Source organism: Sphaeramia orbicularis, chromosome 22, assembly GCF_902148855.1.
Source record: "Sphaeramia orbicularis chromosome 22, fSphaOr1.1, whole genome shotgun sequence".
In the NCBI taxonomy this organism is placed as follows: domain Eukaryota; kingdom Metazoa; phylum Chordata; class Actinopteri; order Kurtiformes; family Apogonidae; genus Sphaeramia; species Sphaeramia orbicularis.
This window is the reverse complement of record NC_043978.1, coordinates 49,747,933-49,775,152: the sequence shown is the minus strand read 5'-3', so window position 1 is coordinate 49,775,152 and position 27,220 is coordinate 49,747,933. Positions and strand designations below refer to the sequence as shown.

The 27,220-nt window shown below is 36.2% G+C and overlaps 1 protein-coding gene across 20 annotated transcripts in view; it reads left to right on the top strand.

Moving 5' to 3' along the window:
• The window catches only part of tnika (TRAF2 and NCK interacting kinase a), a 173,396-nt gene that overhangs the window by 73,442 nt on the left and 72,734 nt on the right, over positions 1-27,220 (top strand). For all 20 annotated transcript variants that reach the window (XM_030126409.1, XM_030126407.1, XM_030126401.1 and 17 more), the window contains exons 3-5: positions 14,295-14,351; positions 16,445-16,570; positions 20,287-20,397. In XM_030126409.1, the coding sequence (XP_029982269.1) occupies positions 14,295-14,351; positions 16,445-16,570; positions 20,287-20,397 (294 nt within the window). The remainder of the gene's footprint in view (positions 1-14,294; positions 14,352-16,444; positions 16,571-20,286; positions 20,398-27,220) is intronic.

The following is a 27,220-nucleotide window of genomic DNA, read 5'->3' as shown; positions in this document are numbered from 1 at the left end:
ACCTGCTTTATGCTGCATGGATACATTATAGGACAGATGAGATGAGTGATGAACTGGCATCACAACAGTGGACCTAGAAACCATTTGCATCTCTCAGTTGCGAGAATGTTTAATTGCAGTGTATTGAACTTAGAGGATAATGACAATATGACAAGTGATTACCAGAATTAGAGGAGGATTATGCTTCAACAAACAACTCCTTGTGACAACTGTGCATTGCCATGTTTTTGCTTTAATCATAATATCCTCCTTGGACTGAGCATCGAGTTGTGAAAATGATGGAACAGAAATACAAGCTATTTTCTGGGTGTGCTTTGCAGTTAGCGATGACTGTGCTCACCCACCGTGAGCAATGAATGTGTGTTTTTGTTGATTTCATCGTCATCATTTCTTTATTTAGCAAGATTGTCTCATTAAGATCAAGATCTCATTTGCAAGAGAGACCTGAATGCAACATATATATTTACATTCATATTATAAAACGGTCCAAACAGGGCAGCAATAACACAAATATATACACACAGAGTTGCAAGAAAAAGCAAAGAAAGCAATTGCAAGTATTGTTAAAGATAAAAGTAGAAGCTGGTAGAGCTGTAAATTGGCTTAGCTGAATAATAGTCTGTAGTTTCAAACTGTATTGTGAGTCATTCCAGTTGGTACGGTGCAAAACACTGGAAATCAGTCCTCCCAAGATCAGGGTTTATTTGAGGAATTGATGCAAATTCGATCATCCATGTCAACTAGAATAAATATAAATGGCATGCAGTGGATTCTATAAGTGTGAGTTGGAATAGTCAGTAAAAGACAGGCTTCATTTCTGACCTGTGAGTCAGTCCCCTCATCTTAACAGAAACCTCTTTTCTTTCCACCCCTCACATATTCAAAACACTCCTTACTTTAGCTTGAATGCACTCAAGGTGGATTATGCACAATTTGTTTTGCAGCATAGAGCATATCATATGCACGTCACATGTGACAGGGATAGTGACATAAAAGACGCAACAAGATAAAACACAAATGGGACTTGACCAGTAGAATTAATACAGATGATGATGTTAGGGTCGTTTTTTTGCACAAAAACTGGCAACTGGATCCTATTACAACAAAAGCTGAAACTCTGTACACTCATCCTGTTTTCCTCTTTCAATAACCCAATTCAATAAGCAGTCCACGATCATTGCATATGTCTGTAATTGTTACCCAGGTTTTGCACTGTTGTGTACACCGATCAGCCATAACATTCTGAGCACTGACCAGAGAAATGGTAATAATATTGATTGTTTCATTACGGTGGTACCGTTCACTCCATTGGATAAATTAGACAGCAAATGAACATTTAGTCGTCGAAGCTGATGTGTTGGAAACAGAAAAATAAGCTCAATATTAACATTAGTATCCACATTAGTAAAACCTCCTCCTTGTCTTTGCCATGTTTGTTATTATTGACTTTCTTCTTCTTCTTCTCAAAAAATAGGGATGCACCGATACCACTTTTTTCCAAGCTGAGTACAAGTACTTACATTTGAGTACTTGCCGATACGAGTACCAATACGAGTACTTAATAATCCCATTCCAGTTCTTAGTTCCTTTTGTAAATGTGCTTTATTGTTGTTGTCATTAGTCTGACTGGAAAAAAGTGCTGCTACTGACATTTAATGTGTTGGAATGAACGTTTCTCAGTTAATCACCAGGGGGCGCCGCTCTCTATTACTCATACTGGACAAATACCACGAAGAAGAGTAAAGTTTTTTGAGAAGAAGAAAGTCAGTAATAACAAACATGGAGACGACAGAGGAAACACTAATGTGATACTAATATTGCAGCGTTTTCTCTGGTAAGGTTTAAAAGCTTAGCTTCAGCAGGTAGAGAGAAGAGAAATGAGTGATAAGTTTCATTTTCACTTCCACTGGCAGCAGTCCGCACGGCTCCATACTCACAGTAGTATTCTCTGTCTGGGTACGCATCTGCCAGCACCTGGAAAACAGAGGGAATATTACGTGTACGAACAGAAGTTACGTAATCAAACGTGACCGGAAGACAATGACAGGAAGTTTAAGTCTACCATCACTATGAACTTACGCGCTCGGAAAGAAATCTAATAATGGACTGGAACTTCTAAACCAGGGTTTCTTAAGTGCATGTAAATGTGTTAGATCTCATTATTACAATTATTCGATTACACTCATTTCGGCTAAAATTTACTTAGGGGGTCAAATGAGTGGCCATTTTTGTCAAAAAAAAAAAAAATTGTAAGAAATGCATAGAACTGTGTTGAAATAATGCTAATACATTTGTGCACAGACTACTGATATTATTTGACAGTGGAAGCTCTATTTTCAGAAATATTGGATTTTGAATAGCACATGTATGTGAAAACTTTTGCTGGTGGATGGATGTGACATTTGAGAAATGCATATGTATTTAAATTGAATAATCTTTCAGTGAACTGGAATAAAGGGTAATAAATGCTTTATATACACAGAAAATACTAATTTAAATACCATAAGGTCATATATGAACTTCAAAACAACAAATATTTAATTCTTAAAATAGCATTAGAAAGACCATAAATAACTGGTGGACGAATGTGACATTACCCATGATGATCTGGTCAGTACCAGTACTTTTTTAGTAATAAACTTATAGACTTACTATTGCTAATTCTCCTCTTATTCATAAATGTTATTATTGTGGATCTAAAACAATAACAGCTGACACAAAAACACAAAATGTGTCAATGGATGGATGTGACATGGTTGTTGTGGATCCCATCATACTGATGCTCGGCAGCCATGTCAGCGTTTACACTAATGATCCCTGTGCAAAAACTAGGATCACAATTATTTATTGTATAGTTTATCATCAGACTAAAGAGTAAATAACAATATAGAATTGTTATTTCTTTATAAAAATGCTTATTATTAGAAAACTGTTGATTTAAAAAGTGACGTGTGACATTGTTAATGTATGTATTGACGTAACATAAGCAGGATGGATCAGCACCATACTCCATATTGAGCCCGTAAAAATAAAACGTGATATGTAGGATAGAATCTGGTAAGAAAAATTGGGGAATCTAACAGAGTAGAATATTTGTTTTTCAGGTAAATTCAGTTAAAATAGAACTTGTCCATTTGTGAGATGAAAATATAGCATTAATTGTGATGAAACTGGACATTTTTGAGCTGAAAACAGTTCATATGACCATCAACATGTTGAACAGAACTGAAATCCTGTAAATTTGCGTAACTTGCATTTACCAACACAGAGTTCTTTTGGGGATTCACTTAAATTGATTTCTTATGCACAAAGACATAAATAAGACCTCTAAGTAAATTTTAGCCGATTTATTGGACTTTTATGGTCGTGTCAACAGGCTCAATGTCAATGTCAACTGGTTCTCAAATGGCCACCTAATAAAATAATAAATAACAGTAGAAGTGTGTATCCTTCTGCCTGTGTACTTCTGCCCCCTCTGCAGAGTCATGGCTTCTCCTTCATGATGTGGCTGCCCTGAAGGCTGATTGGAGATCAGTGTTTTGGTATCAGTTTGCTGTCTCCATCACAGCATGGTCATTCAGGCGGAACAAACGTGGTCAATTAAGTCTGTTATCACTCAAACACACCTGGTGTGGCAGCCTTACAGACCCTTATGGGTGTTTGTGGAGGTGTATGTGTATGTGTGACTGACAGATGGTTTGACTTAGAACCTATTTAACCCCAACACCCCTTAAAGATTACAGAAAGAAAAACTATGAATTTGCAATGGTAATTTCAAAGGGTGATATGAAGGAAATGCTCACAGTATTAGAAGTAGGTCATCCAATAGATCAGAGGTGACAAACATTCGGCTCGTGGGCTAAAACTGGCCCGCCACAGAATCCAATCCGGCCCATGGGATGAATTTTCAAAGTGCAAAATTAACACTGAAAACATTAACGGTCAATGGTGTCAAACTCTTTTTAGCCCAATTTGATCACAAGTGGGTCAGACCAGTAAAATAATAGCAGAATAAAATGTAAATAATGACAATTCCAAATTCCAAACTACAAAATTTTAACAATATTCTGCCTGTTACTAAATGTTTCATGTATGTGTAGATCCACTGTAATCTGTAAATTGTAATGTACATGTGTATTAGAGTTGCACAATGTATCGTTTGAGCATCGTCATCGCAATGTATGTGTGTGCAATAGTCACATCGTAGGTCCTGCAAAGTAGGAGGCAAATGAACTCAACGTGTTCTCATCGAATTTCAAGGGTATGTAACACACAGTGCATGCAGTGATCCACCAGTCACAATTGTTCTTAATCAGTTCGGAGTGAGTCGCTGGTCGCAATATTGAAAAATGAGCAACAAACAAGAGAAAATCAAAGTAAATGAAGAAAAAATTTGCAATGTCAGTTTTTTTCCAATATCGTGCAGTGCTCATATGTATGTACATGATGAACTGAGGCATAATATTATTAAAATTGCACATTTTTTTCGTAAGAAATTTCAGGTTATTCAGGTTATTCATTATTTTTTGTGAAAGGAATGTTTGTAAATATGGACATTTTAACATTTTCATAACTGAATTTTACTTTTTTGCGCTAAAACTAGGGATGTAACGATATGAAAATTTCATATCACGGTTATTGTGACCAAAATTATCATGGTTATCATTATTATCACAGTATTGTTGAAATTTTGCTCAAAATGTTCAAAAAGTACTTGTACACACACTGAAATAATTTAACCAAGTTGTGTTTTGGAAAAAAAAACTAACAGAAAAAAACAAATAAAATAATAGGTACAATGCACTTTCTGTTGGCAGAAGTGTTCAAATATTAACCCTTAGTGGTCTGAGCCTATTTTGTCCATTTTTCTGTACTTTTGATTTTGCCTTTATATACTATATAAACAAATGTTTACAATACCCATGTTTGGTATCTTTTTTTTTCAGCATGACTTCATTTATATCATCTGCCTGTTATTTTTTCACTTTAACCTACTATATCAACATAAAAGACAGAAAACACAAAAAAAAATATAAAATCTGATTTGAAAAATGTATGTAATTTATTGCATAAATAACACAAAGATGCTTAACGAACCTTTTCAAAGACTTTAAAAGTTAATATTGGTTCCAGATATTAGGTATATAGAATTAAAATTGTAATAAATTAAAACTATACTCAAATATTTGACATAAAAGCAGATCTTTACGTAGGCGTTTTCTCCCCTAAAAGTGCGGTAATCAAACACGGTTATCATGATAATTAGAATTTAAAGGGTAATACTAACCATCTGCAATTTTACCCCGGTTTATCGTTATACCAGTTATACTTCTTCCCACCCCTTTTCGGGCTTGTAAATGGAATTATTGTGCTTTTCTTCTGACTAAGATTTTTATGATTCTTGATATTTGTATTATTATGTATGTTTTGCAAGTGCATATATGTTAAATTTCATTGCATGGTCGGAATAGATCACTAAATCACTAAATCACCAGTAATTATTATATCCCTAACTAAAACAAAAAGAAAAAATTGGAATTGTCATGATTTATAAGCTATTTTTCTTTTACTTTACTGGTCCAGCCCACTATATGTCATAATGGGCTGAATGTAAAACCTGAACTAAAATGAGATAGTTGTCGATCATTCATGTGAACATTGATCTGAAGGGTTGCTCAACTGCTCGACCCATGTCATGTGTTTTTTTCAAGCTCAGACCTGAACTTAATTTCAATGTCATTTTTATTACATTCTCACACATGTAAAACCTGTTTACACAAGCCGTTGGCCTGAGCTGCCAGGCATGAGAAAGAACAAGAAGAAGAAATGCAAGAGAGGCTGAGGGAGGGAGAAAGTAAGCGAAACATTTAGCAGGGAGGAAGGCTGAAATAATGAAAGGCATAAAGGGGAGATTGTGAGAAGTTAAGAGGGTTAGATAATGAGAGAGAATCAGAGGGATACGAGGCAGAGAGAAACTGCAGATCTAGGTCAGAGAAGCACAGCAACAGTAAATGAGCGGAGGGAGGGATGAACAGGCCCGTGGAGCTCAGAGCTTCTCATTCTGAATGGAAGGGATCAGGGAGGGAGTGGGCCGACCTCAGCACAAACACACAGAAGGAAGGATGAAAGCACAAATGATGGAGAATTGTTAGGGATAAAAACACAGTAGTTTGACGCAAGACCTCCCAGTTACACTAATCCTGGTGTATGTAAGTTAAAGGAAAAAATAAAATTGATGGTTTTATCAGAAGAATGTTTTAAAGCTGTAGGAAATCAGGGGGGAAATGCCGGAAATAGAAAATACACATCTTCTGTCTACAGCTCTCTCCTCTTAATATTAATTAAAGACTAAATATAAAGACACGATCTGATGCTATTTCACTCTGATATAAACACCTATTGAAGAGAAGGCATTGTCACACATCTGATCAATGGTGTTTATTATATTTCTGTTACATGAGAATTAAAATGTTTGTTTTTTACTTAAAATTAGCTGCATGGTTAGTCTAGCATATAAAGATACAAAAATGCCTAATGCCGTCACTTAATCTAACTCATAAATATAAAGGGGCTTCAAAAAACTCATAGTATGTGGGAAGCTGTTTACATTATGGTTAAAGAAAGAGTGCAACATAATTGTGTATGACTATCCTGATCACCCATTTGTTTATATCTGTAAATTATATTCATTTTCATCGATATACATGTGTTTGTTTTATTAGTGGTTTTTTGCATTTTGAGATCCAGGTTGGGTCGGTTTGGGGGGGTCGCCATCGGTCATTGGTTGGATCAGGGAGGGAGTGGGCCCACCTCAGTACAAACACACAGAAGGAAGGATGAAAGCACAAATGATGGAGAATTGTTAGGGATAAAAACACAGTAGTTTGACGCAAGACCTCCCAGTTACACTAATCCTGGTGTATGTAAGTTAAAGGAAAAAATAAAAATGATGGTTTTATCAGAAGATTGTCTTAAAGCTGTAGGAAATCAGAGGGGAAATGCCGGAAATAGAAAATACACATCTTCTGTCTCCAGCTCTCTCCTCTTAATATGAATTAGAAGACTAAATGTAAAGACACGATCTAATGCCATTTCTCTGATATAAACACCTATCAAAGAGAAGCCATTGTCACACATCTGATAAATGGTGTTTATTATATTTCTGTTACATGAGAATTAAAATGTTTGTTTTTTTTACTTAAAATTAGCTGCTAATATCTCCAGGGGGAATGGATTTACCATGTTACTACAGTAGTTTCCCATTTGATATTGACTATCACACAGCGTTACGGTGCATTACTGTCACCAACTATGTTTGATGGGACAAACACATGAGGCCCTTTGTGTTTGTTTGTTTTTTAATTTATTTTTATGGTGCATCTCTAAAAGTACAATACAAAGAAAAAGAAGAAATTCACATTTTATGATACAAGATTCTGTGACACAAAATATACCCACTAATAAAAACAAGTACATGTATATAGATGAAAATGAATATAATTTATAGATATAAACAAATAGGTGATCAGGATTGTCATAGACAGTTATGTTGCACTCTTTCTTTATTCTTTAACCATAATATAAACAGCTTCCCACATACTAAGGGTTTTTCAAAGGCCCTTTATGTTTATTAGTTAAATTAAGTGACAACATTAGGCATGTTTGTGTCTTTATATGCTAGACTAACCATGCAGACAATGACGCATCAGTGACTTTATCTCATTTAGTTGTACACAAATTAGTAGGGCTGGTCAACTTGGCTTCAACAACACAACTTACAGTTCAACACATGATATGATAAAGTAAATGATAAAGACAATAAAACAGAACACAGAAGAACGTAATCTGAACAAATGATTGGAACAGTTTCACTAATGTTGCCTCCGTCACCGTAGGTTGGACGTTCACTCACAGCCAGGCGTCTGCATCTGAACACAATCCGAACAACATCACAACAACAACATCAACAAAAACTTCACACCGAGTTCTTCAGATTAAAGTATATGAACTGAACACCTCTAAAGAATCACTGGAGACTGAAATAAACTTGTAAGCTTAGCAACAGTAATGCCAGGACAGGGCTGAAGTTGACCCTCCAACCCATTCTTGTGTAGTTTAAAAGGAAACCTGACAAAAATTATCTGGTGATGACTTTATTGTAATCAAATTCTTAATACCCTCAACGATCCAAACAGCCACTGGAGACCAAAACCATCTACTAATCTAAAATGTTTAATACCTGTTGATCCACTAATCCTATCAATCCATGTAAATAATTGGTGTAAAATGCAGTTTGTCATCTTTTCATGATCATCAGATATGACCCATTTGGACGTTCAAAGGCTCCGTAGTTACCGTGGAAACACCGTCATCTTCTACAACACAGGTGTCAAACATGTGGCCCGGGGGCCAAATCCGGCCCGCCAATGGGTCCAGTCTGGCCCCTGGAATGAATTTGTGAAATGCAAAAATTACACTGAAGACATTAATCATTTTAGTTCAGGTTCCACATTCAGACCAATTCAATCTGCAGTGGGTCGGATCAGTCAAATACTATCATAATAACTATAAATACTCATAACTCCAAATTCTTCTCTTTGTAAATGTAAATATTTTCATGTCATTTTACTGTATTTACACTAAAACAAACTAACATTTCACAAAAACACGAATAACCTCAACAAATATGAACATTTTAAAATGTCTGAAGTGTAATTTTAACAATATTCTCCCTGTTATTAAATGTTTTGTGTATTTGTTGATCCACTGTGATCTGTAAGTTGTAATTTACACATTTAAATGACAAACTGAGATGTAATTTTGTTAAAATTGCACCTAGTTTTCTTAAGAAATTTCAGTTTGTTCATGTCATTACCTCTGCCAGGAGGTATTGTGATCACTTTGCTTTGTGTGTTTGCGTGCATGTTTGTTTGTTAGCAAGATAACTCAAAAAGTTATGGACGGATTGTCATGAAATTTTCAGGAAATGTTGATATGGACACAAGGAAGAAATGATTGGGTCTGTTGGAGTAATGTTCTCTCATGTGGAATTATGATCCTACTCTGTGTTGCACAGTTTCTATTTGTCAACTTGCATGCATAGGGATGATGATGGGTTGTGATAAAGGTCCTAAACTTCCTTATTATGCCACTTTAACCCTTTCATGCACACTGGTCACTACAGTAGACAGTTATTCTACAGCTGTTCTCTTGTTACGTCCGCCAGAAGGTATTTGGATCGCTTTGCTTTGTGTGTGTGCATGCGTGTTTGTTTGTTAGCAAGATAACTCAAAAAGTTATGGATGGATTGTCATGAAATTTTCAGGAAATGTTGATACTGGCACAAGGAAGAAATGATTCAATTTTGGTGGTAACTGGGGAGGGGTCTGTCTTGGTGGAGGTCTGCGCTCTCTGAGTGCTTTTCTTGTTCACATTGTTTTAAAGGATAGTTAGTTGATGTAAACATTTTCATTGCATAATTGTACTTTTTTCACTCTAAAGCATAGAGTAAAGTTTGGAGTTGACATTATTGATCTATTATTATGTTATTATTTTACTGGTCCAGCCCACTGCAGATCAAATTTGGCTTAATGTGGCCCCTGAACTAAAATGAGTTTGACACCATTGCCCTAAACCCAAAAGTATTGAGTTTACACAGTGGAAATGGGGAAATGATCATCTCAAAAGCTCATCCCCGCTCTAACTGTTATCATACATACTTCTGAAAATATTGTGATATGATCATTACACTGACTAACGGCTCTGAAAATGTATTTGACATCATACACTATAGCCGAGACCCGGACCGCCCCAGCCCATCTTTGAATTTGCAAATAGATTGACCGAGAGGGGACAAAGAAGGAGCGAGAGATGAAGATGAGCAGACAGCGCTAATTCCTTTCTGCTGCTCCTTTCACACTCGGTCATTTAATAAGACCGGATGACACGACCGCTGGAGGAGAAGGAGGAGAGACGTGGGGACGGAGGTTGTCAGGTGGCTTCGACTAATGAATCTTTATCCAGCTCTGATGATATCCGTGTCCAATATCTATTTGACACATTCTCTCTCGCTCTCTCAAACCCCCTTCATCATCGCCCCCTCCTCCCTTCTTCATGTACATGTGTGGGTGTGAAGAGTGCTTCTGTCTGTGTGAGTACAGGGAGAAAAAAAAAAAAAAAAAGACGGAGATCTTTTTGTATTTGGTGTGTGTGTATGTGTGTGTAAGTTTCTGGTTTGTAAGTGGCTGTAATTCCTTTGTTGCTCCTTAACAAAGCCAGTCCTTGTGCTGCTGGAATTGGGGCAGTCTGATCCTAATGAGAAATCCCTGTTCAATCTTTCCAGTTCTTTTACTCTCTGAGAATCTGGCCTGTGTGTGAATATGAGACCGAGGGAGAGAGAGAGGAAAGAAAGTGATCACAGTGTTCAGACATCCACTGGTGCTTAGTTTGCATTCTGCATTGGTGGACTGTGACACAATGAATTATCGTATTAAAACCTAAACTTTCTTTTAGCAACAAATCAATGAATTTAACAGTTTCTTTTTTTTTTTTTAATTCAAGGAGAAACTTTAAACGGTGCTCATTCAGATCCTCAGAATATTGTCAGAAATCTGGGTAGAACCGACCAAATGTTCAAGATGGGGATGTAATGATATGAAAATTTCATATCACGGTGATTGTGACCAAAATTCTCACGGTTATCATTATTATTGCGGTATTGTTGAAATTGTGCTCAAAATGTTCAAAAAGTACTTATACACATATCGAAATAATTTAACCAAGTTATATTTAAAAAAATAAATAAATACAATTTTTAAAAAAAATAATCGGCACAATGTACCTTCTGTTGCAGAAACATTCAAATATTAACCCTTAGTGGTCTGAGTCTATTTTGGCCATTTTTCAGTACTTTTGATTTTGCCTTTATATACTATATAAACAAATGTTTACTATACCCATGTTCGGAATCTTTTTTTTCAGCACAACTTCATCTAGCTCATCTGTCTTATTTTTTCACTTTAACCTACTATATAAACACAAAGGGACAAAAAACACAAAAAAATATATAAAATCCAATTTGAAAAATGTATATAATTTATTGCATAAATAACACAAAGATGCTTAACGAATCTTTTCACAGACTTTAAAAGTGAATATTGGTTCCAAATACTAGGTTTATAAAATCAAAATTGTAATAAATTAAAACTATACTCAAATATTTGAAGGGTTTTTTCCCCTAAATGTGCGGTAATCAAACACGGTTATCATGATAATTAGAATTTAAACAGTGATACTAACCGTCTGCAATTTTACTGTGGTTAATCGTTTTACTGGTAATCGTTACATCCCTAGTTCAAGAACACACTTTTGTTCCTATGTACTGCTGTGAGAAAACAAATGCTTCTTTGGAGTTTCATTGTGTAACGATTGATGCTAGATTGGATCCTCTGAATGAATGGTCTGCTGTGATGGGTTGTTATGGGTAAAGCGAACACGTCTATTCTTTTGTGCCTTTCTGACCGTATCTGAAAAAACTAACACGATGATAAACAATCAAATGTCCATCATGACACAGTTTCAAACAAAACACCTTTTTCTTCACTCCATTTATCTGACAGCTGTAGTTACTGGTTATTTTTCAGACTGTGATCAGACGATTTTGATTTTAATATACAAATAGTATGAAGAGCTTATTGTGTACACTGTTCTAGATGGTATTTATATACTGTGCATGCAGCTGAAAGACTTGGCTGATGGATCAGATTGATTAGAACTGTCACTTACCAAGCTGACACTAGGAATAAGAAGCTGTTATTATCTTAAAGATAAACTATTAAGTATGTTTTTAGTCTAAAATAGTCTGGTAGAATAGAATGGTATATGGTTTTTAAAAGTACAACATTACTGTATTTTTCAGCCATTTTGATAATAAATGCAACACTGTCAAAATGACTATTTTCTAAATTTGTACAAACCAGTATCTTTAAGTGATACAGATATCGGTATCGTGCGTTCAGTCAGACCTGTAAAAACCACAATTCAGAGGTGAAATATTATTTTAAGGTGCCTGCCAGCAGTAGAGCAGAGCAAAAAAAGACACAACAGATCTGTATACTCTGCAACTTTAGCCTGTTAAAGACTAAGAGACATGTCTCTTTATAGTCAATATGGTGTTGGTGTTTTGTAGTGCTTCACCGAACATGCAGTATGTTTATGGCAGTTGCTAATCATGGTTAGTGTGCCCCACTAGAGGTATTAGCATTTATTTTAATTTAACAACATGTAATGAACCAATCACATCGGTGTGGAGCATCCATCTGAGCGACATATACAAGCATCAACTGTATGTAACATTTGTGCATGGTTATGAGCTCATGCAAAGTTTATGTTGGAGTAGGTTTCATAATGGAAGTCTGTCATTTGTTACCTCCGCCAAAGAGGTTATGTTTTTGCTGGCGTTGGTTTGTCTGTCTGTCCGTGTGCAAGATAACTCAAAAAGTTATGGACAGACATGATGAAAATTTCAGGAAATGTTGATACTGGCACAAGGAACAATTGATTAAATTGTGGTGGTGATCGGGGGGGGGGCACACTGATCTGCCTTGGCGGAGGTCTGCGCTCTTCCAGTGCTTTTCTAGTTAATTTTGTCTGATTCTTCTCTCATTCATGGTTAACTACATTCACAATAACAGCCTGTCCCGTGAATTTTTTATGGTGAAACTGGGAAAAATCCTAATACTTAAGCCCAAATTCTTCAAAGCTTCTCTTCTGCTTGTCCACAGTGGTAACACTTTTGAGGACACCAGCAACAGCTTAAAAATAGTCAAATATTACATATTGCAAAGCAACTGCAGTGTCATTTCCATCATAGAAACAAAGAAACTTTAAGAAATGTAACCCCTAATCTTTTAAACATAACAGCCCAAAACATTTTGTTCCATTTTAGATTTATGTTAGGAAAAGAAATGATTATTAATTTTTTTATTGTTAGCATGTTGACCTCTGACCTTTTCCTACTTTGTAAAATAGGAGTGTAACAGAACAAGTAAGGTATTCAGCTGCCTTCATATTATTCTGCATTTTATAACTGTAGAAACTGAAAACCCCCCAAGTATTCACAAACTATTCATCACATAAAGTGAGCTTTGGCAAGCTGGTGGGTACAATTGATTTGTTAAAATGACACAAAAATGATGAGAAATGTGAAGCGATGAGACTTACTGATGACCAGTGTCAGGGTGCACAGATAGTCCTGTAACTGTAAAGTCATTCCTTCAAACGAATTATAAAGTAATAGCTCCACCAGTGTTTGGCCATACATAGTAAGTCTTACTGTAGCATTCCAAGCCTCTGTTTTGGCTCTGATAATCAGAACAGTCCTTCGATTAAAGCCCTCAGGAGGTGCTTTAGAGCCAGACCCTTAATACCATCTGGTTTATAACAAGTCCACCAGGAAAACAATCTTGCCATTGTTGGGAGTGCATGTTTGCGCACACATGCAGGCATGCATGTGTGTATTTGTTTGTGCCGCTGCTAAGCTGTTCGGCTCCGACCGAAACACACTAATCAGTTGAGTCCAGACAGGTGGAAGTAATAGCCGTCAGTGGTTTTAGCGTCTCTAGTCGAGTAGCGTCATTACCTAATCACAGCCACAGATGCTCTGTTACAAATGAACCACTTGGGCCTGTCTTTGGGCCACTCAGCTTCCATCCGAACATCCCGAGACATCTGCCTAGCCTCAATATTACACAACATAGTCAAATCTGCACATTTTGTTAATGGTACTTGTTTCTCCTCTACATCTAGTGCAATGCCTCATACACTGTCAGCTGCACTTTGGAACACGCTTTGCCATTGTCAGACCTACAGTAATTGGACTAATGCTCCATCTACATGTCAAATCGCATTGACAAACGTCAGTATGCCGCTGACCTATACTAGCGGTCTAATTTGAAAACTGTCATGTCCTTAATTTGAATCTAGCCAGAGATATTTGTCAGGGTCATGGTATCCCTGCTGCTGCTGCTGCCAGCTGCTTGAAACTTCAATCCCTACTTTAAACGCATCAAAAATATGACTTAACCCAAAGGAACTGTTAATTGGGTCATGGTGGCTTGCTGACTAGGAACGGCAGCCTCTTTCCCCTCTCATCTCTCAACTGCCAAGTCTCTCACAAAGGCACTGAAGTGACTTGCATAATGCCTGTACTGTATTTCCTTGATATTTACAGTTTTCCTCTTTTCTTTCTTCTGTGCCCTCTTGTGTCTTCTGTCTGTCTTTCTTCCTCCCGCCAGGGTCGCCATGTTAAGACGGGGCAGCTGGCAGCCATCAAGGTCATGGATGTCACTGGGGTAAGTTATTCAGAAACACTCTAGCTCTCTCTCTCACATACATGCATATTACCCACTTGCAGAAAATCATCTCAAGTGATTATATACCACCGTCGACCGTGTCATCTAATTACGAACGATGAGTCAGGCGTGCGTGCGTGTACGTGTGTGTGATGTTGGCAGAGTGGAAACGAGGACAGGCCTATTGCCATGGTAATATTAGCTGGAGGTATTGGGACAGCAGTGTGGTCTCAGGCGTGTCTATAAAACAGGAGGGAATCTCAGCTATATTTAGAGATCCTCTCACCCTACGCCTCCCAGTCAACGCTCAGCTGCCAGCAAAACAATGAAGGACTGCAGGAATGAAGCTACAGCGAGGAGAATGAATGAACGAAGGGCTGAATGAGCATATTCAGGAGAGTCTGCAAAGATAAATGAAAAACTGACTGGAGAATTGAATGTGGATGAGCAAAGACTTTAAACATTACATTTAAAGTGCTCAGAACCTTTTAACATGCACCAGGTCACCTTGTATTAGCTGATGTAGTTAGGATCAGTCCCTCCAGAAAAATGCAGGTAAAAATCTTTGATTGTGTGATGTTATATGCAGGGTTTTTATGCAATTTTATGAGGTGAAATTGTGAGAATTTGCAACAAAAATGTGCATAGTTCTGAAAATATGCGGGAACTGGAAAACATGTGTTTCAATGAAAAAACAGATTCTTCTCCCACACCCAATTCTAACTAGGCTACGACTACATGAAAAATGTCTAATTACATCCTTTAATAAGCAAACATACAGAAGTAAGCATACACTGCATCACAGAAAGTGCTGGTTATGTTTTAGTTCTATATTTTCACAGTCACAAATGTCAAAAATACAGTAATTACTTCCCGCTTCACAAAAGTGAGGTAGACCAGGCTGTATGTTTCAAGGCTAATAAAGCATTTTTGTTCAGAGAACATTATTATCGCTGCAGCAAAAACCATTTTCAAATTATTTGCGATGGAAAAGTGGCTCCAGCTTCAATTTTCTTTTATGTTCCAATGCACAGTTGCATGTGGTGTTAAATAGTATGATCCCGCTTTCCTGTCAGACATCAGGTACTGGTTTGCTCTGTCTCTTGCAGATATTTTTGGCAGCAAATGAGCTGCATTTTTCATCATCTTGCAGGACTTTTTTTGAGGCTTGCAGTTAGTTTACCTTCTGTGGCGTCACATATTACATCACTACCTGTGTCAAGTTATAATGCAATATTTTTGAGACTTCATACGGAAAAATGCGGGGTTATGAAATCATGTGACCCCAGCATATTTCACATATTTTGTGTGGAAATATGCTATTATTGCAGTGAATATGCACCCTTTTTCAAAAAATGTGGATCCCTGCATAAAACATACTATTTCATTGATTATGCATTGAATAATGCAATCGCATAATGGTGTTTTTCTGGAGGGACTGTCAGATTATGTTTTAACCACATGTCAAATCCTGAAACTAGAAGATCTTTCCTTTCAGATGAAGTCTGATACATGCATTGGCCTTGCATTTCTGCTTTTGGAAGCCAAAACCAAGCCCATGAGAGTGGATGCTAAAAGGTTAAATACAATCAATAATGAATGTCTGTATCAATTATTAAAGCCTGAATGAAACACCAGCAAAAATTGCTAGTGAAATAAGCCCTGACTGTACAAAATCAGCGTAGAAAATCAAGCATCTTTGTTTTACTGGCCAGTGAACACCAAATTGAACTAATCAAGGCTTAATTTTCAGATGTTGTGGATAATGAATAAAAAATTATATTTTGAAAATAACCCATTGCTACAGCTCGTTTTTGTACAACCGCTTTTGGCGTTGTTGCAGTCACCTCCTAAAACGAAAAGTAATTAAAAAGTAATGCCGTTATGGTGGATAATTTAGAACCCAGCTGTGTGCTTTTGCAACAAACAGTTCTTAGAATATAAATGAATTCACACACTGCAAATCTGTCAACAGCTTAATTTCTTTTGCTCCATCACCAGCCCATTAGGATGTCTGACGGGGAACAAATAGAGGTCTCGGCTTCACGCCTGTTGATATTTCTCTTCTTGTGTTTTGTGTATGTTTATCCTAGGATGAGGAAGAGGAGATTAAAGCAGAAATTAACATGCTGAAGAAGTACAGCCACCATCGCAACATCGCCACGTACTATGGAGCCTTCATCAAGAAAAACCCTCCCGGCATCGACGACCAGCTCTGGGTACGTTACGATACTGTGTGTTTATGTATGTTTTTGTTTGCATCTTCTGCAATTCTCTGAGTTTCTGTGCATGAAAGGAAGTAAGGCAGAAAATGAGGATGGCTATAGTCACAGAGCAGAACATAAAGAAGCGACTTTCCATTTTCTCCTGTTTGTGTGACAGAAATGAGTCTGTAGTTTGTTCATGCAGACAGTGTGCATTGAAATATGTATATATATTATAAGGGATATGAATGAGTATGTGGCTGGCTGCAGTAATAAATCATGTGTTAACGCGATCTAAGGGAGCCCTCTCCTCACTGGTCCTATAGCATTCATCACAAAGCAACAACGGGAGGACACACACATACACGGCACATAAACATGCATTGCAGCCTGATATACTGCCTGAATAATTACCCCCTGACTCTAGAGCTGCCTGTTTTAGCTTGTGCTACTGAGAAAACACTGTCTGTTGCTGTAGTTTTACATGCTTTCCTCATTTCCAGATCTTTTTATTTAATTTCTGCAGATATGATTATTTTTCACTGTTCAGTCGGTATAATTGTACATGACAAAGTAGAGTAATGATCATAATAAACAGCAGAAGAGGAAGGTCTGTCAAAATACGCTTAAGAAATATCTTCAATATCAGGAAGAGAAGTCCTTGATTAAAGCTAATAGAAGACTCCAGGTCTGACGGAAGGATGTGAAAGACCCTCTCAGTGAGAAATTCTCTAATTGTAAACGTTGTAGAACAGCTGCAGATTGCTGACATCTATTAATCGGTTTCAAGCGTTGCTTCTATTGGGAAATATTTTTCCCAATTTAACGCCAGCGTAATGAGCTCTGTGAAGCATGTTACGCTGCATTAGACCACGTCAAGTGCAAAAAGATGAGGAATGAACCAGCCTGAGAATGTTACTCCACTGTACATGTGTTCCTTTATGTAGACGTGACTTTGTTTTTCAGTGTCTGACTTCTCTTATGAAGCCTGGATGGGTTTGGCTGTTTAGTAGCTAGATTCCTTCTCTTGTTTAGTCCAAAGTGATGATGAGTGGAGCTGGAAGCAAAGCCAGAGATGATCAGATCATATCCAAACCTCCATGGAAGGACTGGAGAAGAAAATAGAAGAGAGGATAGGAGGAAAAAAGAAGTAGTAGGAGACGAGGGAAGGAAATAACAGGGTTTCTGCAGGTCATTAAAAAGCATCAAAAGTCATTCAATAGATTTTGTGAAAATTAAGGCCTTTAATGGTATTAAAAAGCATTAAATTCGATGTCCAGAGGCATTAGAAATTAAATACACTTGATGGAAAAAAAGTATTGTTATTCACGATTTATTTTGATTATATAAACATTTAATAATTTTGATCAGAAGTATAGTGTGATGATTGGCAGGCGGAACCCTTTAATTGGCTATTGTTTCACAACACCGGATGCTTGGAATGCAACATACTGTGAGCGTGCTCATGCCGTAGTGAAAGAGCGGAGGGAATATTAGAAAATGCCAGAAAAATGGAAAAATGCAAGTTTCAGCAGAAATGATTGGAGGGGGAACTATTCAGAACCTGGTTAAAGCTGGTTTAACTGTATGTATATATAAAACTATATTTAAAACTGTATCTGCAGTTGGACATGGGCATTAAATTTTTTTAAAGTGGCATTAAAAAGATTTGCTGATACCTGCAGAAACCCCGCATAAGGAGAAGAAATAAGCAAAGGAAACAAGGAGAGGACAGGAAATGAGGAAACGATACAAGGAGACATGAGTAGAAGAGCAATAGGGATAAGGACAGGAGGTGAGGAAGAAAAGATGGAGCACACAATATGTCTAGATCAGTGTTTTTCAACCACGTGAGGTCGCCTGGAATTCAAATGGGGTCGCCTGAAATTTGTAGTAATTGATGAAAAAAATAAATAAAAAAAAAAACAACAACTTACTAATAAAAATATATGGTGAGTTGAGAAAGACAATCCCAATACATAACAGACATGACAAAACTGTGTGTCTGAAACTGCAGCACTGTGGTTCTGTTTGTCTTTCAAATGTTCATTGTGGTCAGTTTCAGATGCTGCAGCTCTTTCATAATTCATAGTTTGAGTTGTTGTTTGTTCAGTATTAATTGTCAGCCTTGTAAATCCAAGCTGGACTGACTGTACATATCCTGACCAAGGAAAATCAAATTCTCACTTTGTGCAGTAATCTACACCTGGTTTTACTGCCTCCGTCCTTAATAATATACATTGTATAGACTAAAAATCATCTAAAATTAATGTTTATTTGCAACATAGTATAGCAAACTATTACATGATCAAAAACAAATTTTAGCAAAAAAAGAGTCTCTGTTTTGTATGTCCGGGGTCGCCAGAAATTTGTGATGTTAAAATGGGGTCACGAGCCAAAAAAGGTTGGGAACCACTGGTCTAGATCCATCTAAAAGAGACCGACTTGATTTATGCTTTGGACCTCTTGACCCTCTTGAGCCTGAGTTTTCTTCAGTATATTTGCAAAGAGATTGAAATGGAGTCTATAATATACCTGTCTGTTTCAAAAAGGTGTCTGATAGTGTTGAGGAAAAGCCTTCTGCAGTGAGCAGGCAGTACCGGCCTACAAAACACAATCTGCTGTGTCTAAGAGACAGATTTGTACAGCGACTATTGGTCCAGTACTCTGCAGATACTGACTGATACTGATACCACAGAAAAATAATAAGAATACAACAAAATACATGGAGTCGACTGATATCAGCGAACAGTACACTTTGACCAGTAAGTGTTACAGAGGAGTAGATCCTTTTGGTTTATGGGTGTCAAACATAAACCAAAGCCAAAACCTTTTTGGCCCGCCAAAAAGTCTAATTTGTCCCGTGGGATGAATTTGTGAAATGCAAAAATTACACTTAAGATATCAGCAGTCATTTTACTTCAGGTTCTACATTCAGCCCAACTTGATCTCAAGTGGATCAGACCAGTAAACTACGATCATAATAACCTATAAATGCTGACAACTGCAATTGTTTTTCTCTATGTTTTAGTATAAAAAGTAAAATTACATACAAATGTTTAAATTTACAAACAGTCCTTTCACAAAAAAATGTGAATAACCTGAACAAATATGAACAACATGAAATGTCTTAAGAGAAGTAAGTGCAGTTTTAACAATATTCTGTGTGTTATTTAATGTTTTGTGTATTTGTGGATCCACTGTGATCTGTAAGTTGTAATGCACATTTGTAAATGATAAACTGAGGCAGAATATTGTTAAAGTTGCAATTATTTTTCCTAAGAAATTTCAGGTCGTTCATGTTATTCATATTTTTTAAAAGAGTGTTAGTAGATGTAAATATTTCCATAATGTAATTTTACTTTTTTCACTCTAAAACATAGACAAGGTTTGGAGTTGACATTATGTATAGGTTATTATGTTATTATTCTACTGGATCCATTTCAGATCATATTGGGCTGAATGTGGCCCTTGGACTAAAATGACTTGGACTGCCCTGTTTTTAGATGATAGCTGTGAGTTATCAGGTTTATCTGCTTCCAAGTAAGGACTAGATATAAGGTACAGAAGTTTGTTTGTTTTTTTTTCCTCCACAACAGACTGTCCTATTCATAAAGAAGCTGCATGGTTGTTCCAGTCAGTTTCTTGTCTTATCTCCAGTGTATCACAGATCATAGATTTCTTCACAACTGTCAGTAAAACAAATCAATCGTCTTTTCCCGTGTCTCCAGCTGGTTATGGAGTTCTGCGGAGCCGGTTCAGTCACAGACCTTATCAAGAACACCAAGGGCAACTCTCTGAAAGAGGAGTGGACTGCTTACATCTGCAGAGAGATTCTCAGGGTAAGTGTCCTCGCTGCTGCCAAGTACAACGTAAAAACATCTGTGAGAAACATCCAGTCACTGATTCCCATTAGAACAGGGCAAGGTTCTAATAGTTTTGGATGTTTTATTATAGTTTAGTTTTATTTAGTCTTGACTTTTTTCTCCTCTAATTCAGTTAGTTTTAATCCGTTTTTAGAGCAGGTTTGCTAGTTTTTATTAGTTTTCAGTTTTTTCTAAATGCTTAGTTTTAGTATTAGATTTTTCATGTCTTTTATCTTCCTAATTACCTACCATGGTATTCAAATAAATCCCAGACAGGACTCTGCTGCTTTCTCCCAACTTTAGTCTGCATGTTTCCAGGTAGAGTGAGGACCAGAAGCCAACACTAAACGACAAGTGACGAGAAGTGACGGACCGTAAAGTGCCATATGGTACTGCTAGCTAAAATTACTCAAGCGAAATAAATCAATTTCATATCAATCTGACATTGACAAAGATGAAAACAAAGGCAGTTTTATCCATAATTGTTATTCGTTTTATATTTTACATTGTAAACACACAATACAGTTTCAGTTAGTTATTGTTTTTTCTTTTAATTATAGTTTTTATTTATTTCAGTTAACGAAAATGTTTTTACAATTCTAGTTTTTGTCATTTAGTTAGTTTTTGTTAACGATAATAACCTTGGAGCAGGGATGTCAAACATGCGGCCCGTGGGCCAAAACCGGCCCGCCGAAGGGTCCAATCCGGCCCGTGGCAAGAACTTGTGAAATGTAAAAATTACACTGAAGATATGAACAATCATTTTAATTCAGGTTCCGCATACAGACCAATTCCACCTCCAGTGGGTCGCACCAGTAAAATCATAATTTAGTGTAAAAAAAGTAAAATTACATGAAAATGTTTAAATTTACAAACTATCCTTTCACAAACAATTTGAATAACCTGAACAAATATGAACAACATGAAACGTTTTAAGAGAAGTAAGTTCAATTTTATCAATATTCTACCTGTTATCAAACGTTTTGTGTGTTTGTAGATCCACTGTGATCTGTAAGTTATAATGTACATGTGTAAATGATAAACTGAGGCAGAATATTGTTAAGGCTTTATAGGGCACTCATAGAAATACTCTGAAATTCACTAGGACATAAGACTTTATTACTTTTGTGAAATTTTTCAAAATTCTATGTTATGTAGAAAATCAAGGTCAATGAAGTTACCATATTTGGTTTCTTACCCATAAGTGGCAAAAAAAAAAATCCAAGAAGTATATATATAAAACATCCAAGAAAAACACATGTAAGGTGAAAGGAACATGTATTTTAGAACATTAGAACATCACTTTTAGAACATTGGCTGATCCAGACCCTTGTCCACATCCACATGATCCCTTTGAACATCATTCCTTACATTAGTACCATTACTTCATGGTACCGAACAAAGCAGGTACACTCACTGTTCATGCACAGGTGGACCTTACAGACCCTGGAGACCACATTGGACCTGAGATTGTTGACTCACTGTCCTCACTGGAACTGTTGGTGTCACTGTCTTGTAATGTAAACGGAAATGACCAATAATAGTCACTTACCCGATAAAGGGTTAAAATTGCACTTATGTTACTTAATAAATTTCAGGTTGTTTGTGGTTGTTCATGTTATTCTGGCTAAAATTTGCGTAGAGGTCTTATTTATGTCTTTGTGCATAAGAAATCAATATCAGTGAATCCCCAAAGGAACTTTGTGTTGGTAAATGCAAGTTATACAAATTTACAGGAGTTCAGTTCTGTTGCAACATGTTGATGGTCAAATGAACTGTGTTTTCAGGTCAAAAATGTCCAATTTCATCACAATTAATGCTATATTTTCATGTCACAAATGGCCAAGTTATATTTGAACTGAATTTACCTGAAAAACAAATATTCTATTCTTTTAGATTCCCCAATTTCTCTTATAGGATTCTCTCCTACATATCACGTTTTATTTTTACAGGTTCAATCTGGAGTATGGTGCTGATCCATCCTGCTTATGTTACGCCAATACATACATTAAGAATGTCACACGTCACTTTTGAAATCAACAGTTTTCTAATAATAAGCATTTTTATGAAGAAATAACAATTCTATATTGTTGTTTACTCTTTAGTATGATGATAAACTATACAATAAATAATTGTGATCCTAGTTTTTGCACAGGGATCATTAGTGTAAACAGTGACATGGCTGCTGAGCATCAGTATGATGGGATCCGGAACAACCATGTCACATCCGTCCACTGCCACATTTTGCGTTTTTGTGTCAGCTGTTATTGTTTTAGATCCACAATACTAACATTTATGAATAAGGGGAGAATTATCAATAGTAAGTATATAAGTTTATTCCTAATAAAGTACTGGTACTGACCAGAGCATCATGGGTAATGTCATGTCCGTCCACCAGCAAAAGTTTTCACATACACGTGCTATTCAAAATCCAATATTTCTGAAAATAGAGCTTCCACTGTCAAATAATATCAGTAGTCTGTGCACAAATGGATTAGCATTATTTCAACACAGTTCTATGCATTTCTTACAACTTTTTTTTTTGACAAAAATGGCCACTCATTTGACCCCCTAAGTAAATTTTAGCCTATTCACATATTTTGAGGGACAGTTTGTATGTATGTAAACATTTTCATAATATAATTTCACTTTTTTCACTTTAAAACATAGAAAAATATTTGGAGATTGTCGTTTTTTCGTTATTATGTTATTATTTTCCTAGTCTGGTCCACTTTCAATCACATTGGACTGAATGTGGTCCCCCGTGTCACCCCTGCAATAGAGGATCTATCCCTGTGCCGTTCCACCTTAAAATCAGTAATTGTACCGTATTTCAGCCTTTTATGAACACAGGTCTTTTTGATCATTTATTCTTTCTTTATATGTAAATCAGACTCTTGCACCTGTGGGTAAAAAATCGCCGCTGGTGCAGAGACTTAAAGATTCACTGTCTCTTGTGCTTCTGCAAATGAATGAAGCTTCAAGACATATGGAAATACAGCGAAGTTGTTAAATCTCAGCATATGTAAAATCATCCACATTGGAAAAAATAGGGCTTTAATTGAGACAAACCTGTTTTCTGATGTCAATCACCAGACGTTTGTGTTCCGTAATAGCTGTTCTGAGGAGATCTGTGCTCATGAATTGAATCTTTCCAGGAAATCTCAATCATTCCTCTGTAGTTTATCTCGACTATCTTTTATTGTTTGTTGTTTTACTCAGAGTGTGTGTGTGTGTGTGTGTGTGTGTGTGTGCGCATGCGTGCGTGTGTGTGTGCATGCGCTGAGGGCTATAGCCTCAAACAAAGCATCAATATCACTGCATCCTGTCAGTTACAACACATGGCGCTGCTGTGAACTGAGGCAACAATTTCCTTTCATCCACTTATATTTTTCTCTTATTTCCCACTCCTCACCTCTCGTCTTATTTCATGCTCTGTGCTTTTTCGCTACCCGTTCGGATTTCTTATTTTTTATTTCTTGCTCTTGTCTCACTCCGTCCCCTCACATTCTGTCTTTTCATTCCTTTTTGTAATTCGTTTTCTCCTTTTCTAAAATCTCATTTTCTCTTTTTCTGTTTCCGCTTCTTTCGTTTCCTTTAGTCGCCCAAATGCCCAGACCATGTTTTATCATCATCATTTTAGAGTCAAATAATAGGAAATATTAAAGCGTAAACACCTGATGTTTTACTGTAAGAAATCCTCCAAACATGTCAACAAATTGTGCAAGAAAGACACTCGTGAGTAGAAATTTCAGTTATAGTTGAAATTTGGACATTTTGCCCTGACATTAGTGAACATACATTCATACTTTGTTGAATATGTGCTTTTACGCACTCACATAACTGTATATAAGTACAGATCTGACGGGCCTGTAAGTACCCATTTTATGCATCTTAATATTTCTACTCACCACATTGGTTTGATAACTTTAATTACTTTTACACATTTTCATGTCCTTCCTCTTCACTGAAAAACACAGATTTTTCAAATGTGCTGATTTTAGATGTTTGTGACAAACTGAAGGATGTAATGACCCTTTGAGAGTTGAGTAAGTTCTTCTTAAGGCCAAATAAACTGTATAAAAACCCTCTTGGATTTGCAGGGAAATGCATTATTACAAAGTGAACACAGGCCTATTTTTCTGAGGTTTGTCTGAAAAAAACATGACTTGTCTAATAGAATGTGATGCACTGCTGCAGACCGAACGACCAATAAAATAAAAAGTAGCTCAAATGAGATCAACCATAAACATGTACAGCAGTAAAATTTAAGATATGCATAAATACAGTTAATGTAACATGCACAAGAGGTGTAGAAAATCCAGAAACATCACAGCAGAAAAACCATTTAACTTTTCATACTCTAAATCAGGGGCCTCAAACATGTGACCCGCGGGCCAAAACCGGCCCACCAAAGGGTCCAATCCGGCCCACGGGATGAATGAGTGAAACACAAAAATTACCGTGAAGACAATAAGAGTGAAGGATGTTGAAATAATTTTAGGTCAGTTCGATCTAAAGTGGGTCAGACCAGTAAAACACTATCATAATAACCTATGAATAATGAAAACCACAAATTTTTGTCTTTGTTTTAGTGTAAAAAAAAAAAGGAAAGTTACTCAAAATTTTCACATTTACAGGCTAGCCTTTTACAAAAAATGCGAACAACCTGAACAAATACGAAATCTGAAATGTCTTAAGAGAATTAAGAGTAATTGTACCAATATTCTGCCTGTTATAAATGTGGTCTGTAAGTTGTAATGAACATGTGAAAATGAGAAGCTGAGGCCAAATACTGGCACACATTTTCATTCTCATGGTTCATGTTTTTCACATTTTTTTTAAAGGATAGTTTGTAGATGTAAACATTCTGATAATATAATTATTTTTTCCCCCCTCTAAAACAAAGAAGTTAGACATACAAATTTTGGAATTGATATAATTTATAAATTATTATGTTATTATTTTAATGATCCGGCCCAATTCAGGTCATATTGGGCTGTATGTGGCCCCTGAACTAGCATGAGTTTGACACCCCTGCTCTAAGTACATTTTGCTCATAATACCTACACACTTTTACTTGCTTTTTGTGTCTCACTAGCATCATTTTAGCTGTGTAATGTCAGTTTTTTTTTAAATTTATTTATTTATTTCACAGTCATGCAGACAGCATATTGTAAGAACTCTGACTTTTTACGGTACCACAGTTCCAATAATAAGAAATGTCCTTATTGAAACCCATTAAAACTAAAATATTTTTGATTCACATAGAATGTTGTAAATAACAATACTTTTTTGTTTCTGTTTTGCCTTTCATTATGTAAACAAGTGGTGCCAGGCACAACAAACCCCGGGATTAATAAAGTATCTATCTATCTATCTATCTATCTATCTATCTATCTATCTATCTATCTATCTATCTATCTATCTATCTATCTATCTATCTATCTATCTATCTATCTATCTATCTATCTATCTCTCTCTCGCTCTCTCGCTCTCTCTCTCTCGTAGATTATTTTGGCATTGATCCAGCTGATGTCATGCATGTGCTGATGTCAGCATAGACATAGACAGCATAGACAAATTTCAGCCATTATAAGTAAATGGAAAAAAAAGATTTTAAAAATTCATAAAAAAATTGAAATTTGACCTGCTTTTCCCAAAATGTAATCACATCTAGTCTGGGTCACTGGCAATCAATAAACCCAATTTGGTGTAAATTCAACTGATAGTGTTGCTGCTAAAGTGTTAACAAACCGAACCAAAAACAATACCCCTTGCCTCCCCTTCAGGGGGCAGAGTAATAAACTCTTAGAAATCATCATCATTTAAAGCACAGATGTCAAACATGTGGCCCGGGGCCAAATCTGGCCTGCCAAAGGATCCAATCCAGCCCCTGGAATGAATTTGTGAAATGCAAAAATTACACTGAAGATATTAACAATCAAGGATATTAAAATTTTTTTAAGTCAATTCAATCTGAAGTGGATCAGACCAGTAAAATACTATCATAATAACCTATAATTAATGAAAACTATACATTTTTATCTTTGTTTTAGTGTAAAAAAAAGTTTCATTACACAAGAATATTTACATTTACAGACTAGTCTTTTAGGGGAAAAAAATGTGAATAACCTAAAATCTCTTAAGAGAAGTATATGGAATTCTAATAATATTCTCCCTGTTATTAAATGTTTTGTGTATTTGTCGATCTGCTGTGATCTCTGAGTTGTGATTCACATGTATAAATAATAAACTAAGCCGTAATATTGTTATCATTGCACTTATTTTTCTTAAGAATTTACAGGTTGTTCATATTTGTTCAAGTACAATTCATAGATTTAAACATTTTCATTACAGAATTTACCTTTTTCACTCAAAAGTTCGTATCCTATTTATATTATTTTACTGGTCCGGCCCACTTTATATCATATTAGGCTGCATGTGGCCCCTGAATTAAAGTGAGTTTGACACCCCTGATTTAAAGGGATTAAATCAGAAAAAAAGCAAATATTTGACAGTTTTGACCAGTTGAACTGGAAAATCCATATGATCATATTGTTTTTGACATGTTTGAGATGTTTGAGATCAAGGACATTGACTTTGGACAGTACTAGACAATGCAAAAGTGTTGTGAAGTATTTTATAGAGTGGTATTTTTTTTACAAGCAAAGGATCTGGATACTTCTTTACTCACTACTTTAGTTACTGTATTTCTGCAAGTGACCGCTGATAACTAAGTACAAGTACTACATGAGATGTTGCTACGGAGAGCTTTATTTGGGTTGTCACAGGAGGT